The following is a 3,338-nucleotide window of genomic DNA, read 5'->3' on the forward strand; positions in this document are numbered from 1 at the left end:
GCATAACTCCGCACATGAAGGTAACTTACACCTGCAGATGCACTAGTACTTATTCAGATGTTTGGATGAAAGTGCTAGGCTAGCACAACAAGTGTAAAGTTGGTAATGCTGATGTTCTGCTTGTTGGGCAAATGTTGTAAGAATCCCAGAAGAATAGAGTAACAAGTCGAAGTAAAAGCCTTTTGTTTTGAGTGAGGTCCTGGGAACTACGCCTAAACATGCTTAAAAACCATACAATTATTCATAATTGTATATTCTGTCCTTTAGTCCCACAGGTGGTTAAAAGCTGTGCTGAGTTCATTGAAAAGAATGGAGTTGTGGACGGAATCTACAGACTGTCAGGGATTTCCTCCAACATTCAGAAACTGAGGTGCCTCTCTGTTGTTTGTGAGGTTGACCTTAGATATGATAATTAAAGCAAAAGAAAGAACAACCTAATCATAGCTTAAAAACATCTTTCTTTCTAAGGGTTCACTTGCTTAAAAAAAATTTCTCTTTTTTTCCTCTTTCTTTTGTTCTAAAAAAATTTTCTCTTTTTTTCCTCTTTCTTTTGTTCATTTCAGACACGAGTTTGACTCTGAACAGATCCCAGACTTGAGCAGAGATGTTTACAGACAGGACATCCACTCTGTGGGTTCCCTCTGTAAACTGTACTTCAGAGAGCTGCCAAACCCTCTGCTCACCTACCAGCTCTACGACAGATTCTCAGTAAGGACCTGAGTGAGCAAAGCCAAAGAGTCTGACTCATGATGAGGTTAAAATACTAAAATAAAAACTAGGGCTGTCGTAACTGACACTTTCAATTTGTGAAATTAGAATCAGAATAATATTTTTAACAGCTTCAACACATGAGCTATGTGTTTAATAGCCCTACAATCAAATAACTGAAGACATACAATTTGAGCACGTCACTTTTTTGTGACAGAAATGAAACATGTTACGTATAAAATACTATGTCTGATACGAATATGAAAACTATTGGGTTTTTGTTGTTCTGGCCTTGACCAGGAAACAAAGAATTGACCAGGAAACAAAGTCTCTGTTTTCACTTTAGCCTCTCAGTTATGTTATTTATTCTTATGTGTCTCAACAGGAGGCTGTTTCTGCAGCTACTGATGAGGAGAGACTGGTCACCATCCATAATGTGATCCAGCAGCTGCCTCCTCCGCACTACAGGTCAGTGATGTATATACTGTGTATATTACAGCGCAGGGTTTAATTATACAGAACATTTTTGTTTTGGAATTAAGAGACATGTTAATATAAGGTGAAGTTTAAAGAGATTAACTGAAAGTGGAATTTTAAGAGGTATTAAAAAGTCAGAAAACAGTGAATGTTGTTGAAATACAGTTTTAACAAAGCAAAAATGTATTTAATTTTTTTTCTAATCTTAGAAAACACTAAATGTTAGACAAACAATTAGCTTAAAGATTTAAAAAAAGAAAACTGAAAACACTAAAAAAGTTAAACGTATGCCCAAGATATTATTTGAAGTTGTTCCAAAATGTTTAGCCACAAACAAAGCTGAAATGACATTTATACAAATGGATAATTAAAATATGACAAAGAGAAAACAAGCTAATAGCAATGATATAGATATTTTCATTTTTATCATCAACATGTTTTAAATGTAATACAGTTTTTTGTAAATGCTGTAATAATATTTATCATCTCTGCTCTCAGGACTCTGGAGTTCCTCATGAGACACCTCTCCCACCTGGCCACTTTCAGTCCAGTCACAAACATGCACACTAAAAACCTAGCAATAGTGTGGGCTCCTAACCTCCTCAGGTGATGCAGACCCTCAGCACTGTTTCTTTGGTCAGTAACCCTGAGCAGGTCTCTTAAACTACGCAGTGTTGTTTGGCTGTTTTTCAGGTCCAGACAGATTGAGTCGGCCTGTTTCAGCGGTACGGCTGCATTCATGGAGGTGCGAATCCAGTCTGTGGTAGTGGAGTTCATACTCAACAACACTGAGGCTCTGTTCAGCCTAAAACTCAATGCCACCATAAAGGAAAGCACTGGTGAGTCAGTGAAAGCAGAAAAGTAAAAACAAAACGGATTTTTCATTTGCTTAATGGTAAAATTCTGCACCTCAACGACAGGTAAGAGCACTGTAACCAGACCAAAGTCACTGCTCATCTCCTCCCCGTCCACAAAGCTGCTGTCACTGGAGGAAGCTCAGGCTCGCACTCAGGCCCAGCTGAGTTCCCCAGCCACCACCTCCTGCCTCAGCCACAGCGAATACATTGAAGTTGGGGACGGACCAGAAGCCTTAGTTGGCAAGTTCCACACAGTCATCGAGCTCCCGATGGAGAGGTAAACCCACCACCCACTACAGCTGTACCTACAGTAGACATAACTCTGAGAATGCACTCTGAGAAAACTCAAATTACTCCAAAACAGATTCACTTTATTTATTTCATTATTCTGATTTTATTTAAGAATGTAAAACTTTATCTCCAAGTGTTTCCATGTGGTTTAGCAAACGGCCTCCGACCAAGGTTAAAAAATCTCCCGTGGGAAACTGGATCTCATCTTTCCTTTTGGGGAAGTCACATTCTTTATCCAAGCGTAAACTGAAGCGCCATCCCAGCGAGCCCAACGAGATAAAGAGCATCGCACTGCCAGGTCAGATCGAGCCTTAAAACTGAGACAAGTTCATGTGTGTTAAAAGACCTGTTCAGATGTATTTATTTTAAATATCTGCTTGAACATTTGCAGGTGGAAGAGGAGACAGCGGCACATTACGCTCCACCAAAAGTGAGGAGTCTCTCACGTCCTTACGCATTGTGGAAGGTGATTATTCACCAAAATCACACTAGATAAACAAAGAGATGGACAGATAGATAGTGAGATAAATGATTTTATCATGTACGTTGTTATTATATGATTTTTAGTCATAATACTACAGTATACCACTCTGTTAGTGTTTACCAATACTTTATAACTTAAAACATTTCTCTGTTAGAATACATCTATGTTTTTGCTTGATAATCATTTTAATTACTCTGTGTCTGTGCCATGTTATAGTATTTACTATAATAATACCTCTCATTTTTTAGGTGAACCTTCAAATTACCATCCTCTTAGACCTTGTTTCACTAGTGAGGCCATTTCTGCTGTTGCAAGCGATGATTTGAGGTTTCCCAGGAACAAAGAACATATCCAAGCTGTTCCACAGGATGAGAGTCCTTATGGCCCAGAGAGCGGGTGCAGTGATGATGTTAAATCCCCACCCCACCAGGAGGATGATTTTGATCTTTGTTCACCAGTTGCTGGTATTTCTACTTTGGACTTTGATCCCATGTCTTTCCAATTCATCCCCACGAGTGCAA

General features: G+C 38.9%; 1 protein-coding gene across 1 annotated transcript in view; it reads left to right on the forward strand.

The window, feature by feature from the left end:
* The window catches only part of LOC103378322 (rho GTPase-activating protein 32-like), a 20,656-nt gene that overhangs the window by 11,018 nt on the left and 6,300 nt on the right, over positions 1–3,338 (forward strand). The window contains 10 exon segments of the mRNA XM_025054793.1: positions 1–20; positions 268–370; positions 564–708; positions 1,094–1,176; positions 1,684–1,791; positions 1,879–2,024; positions 2,106–2,319; positions 2,486–2,631; positions 2,725–2,799; positions 3,066–3,337. The exon segment at positions 1–20 is cut by the window's left edge and continues 39 nt beyond it. Coding sequence (XP_024910561.1) covers positions 1–20; positions 268–370; positions 564–708; positions 1,094–1,176; positions 1,684–1,791; positions 1,879–2,024; positions 2,106–2,319; positions 2,486–2,631; positions 2,725–2,799; positions 3,066–3,337 — 1,312 coding nt within the window.

Source organism: Cynoglossus semilaevis, chromosome 4, assembly GCF_000523025.1.
Source record: "Cynoglossus semilaevis isolate Cse_v1.0 chromosome 4, Cse_v1.0, whole genome shotgun sequence".
NCBI classification, from domain to species: Eukaryota; Metazoa; Chordata; class Actinopteri; order Pleuronectiformes; family Cynoglossidae; genus Cynoglossus; species Cynoglossus semilaevis.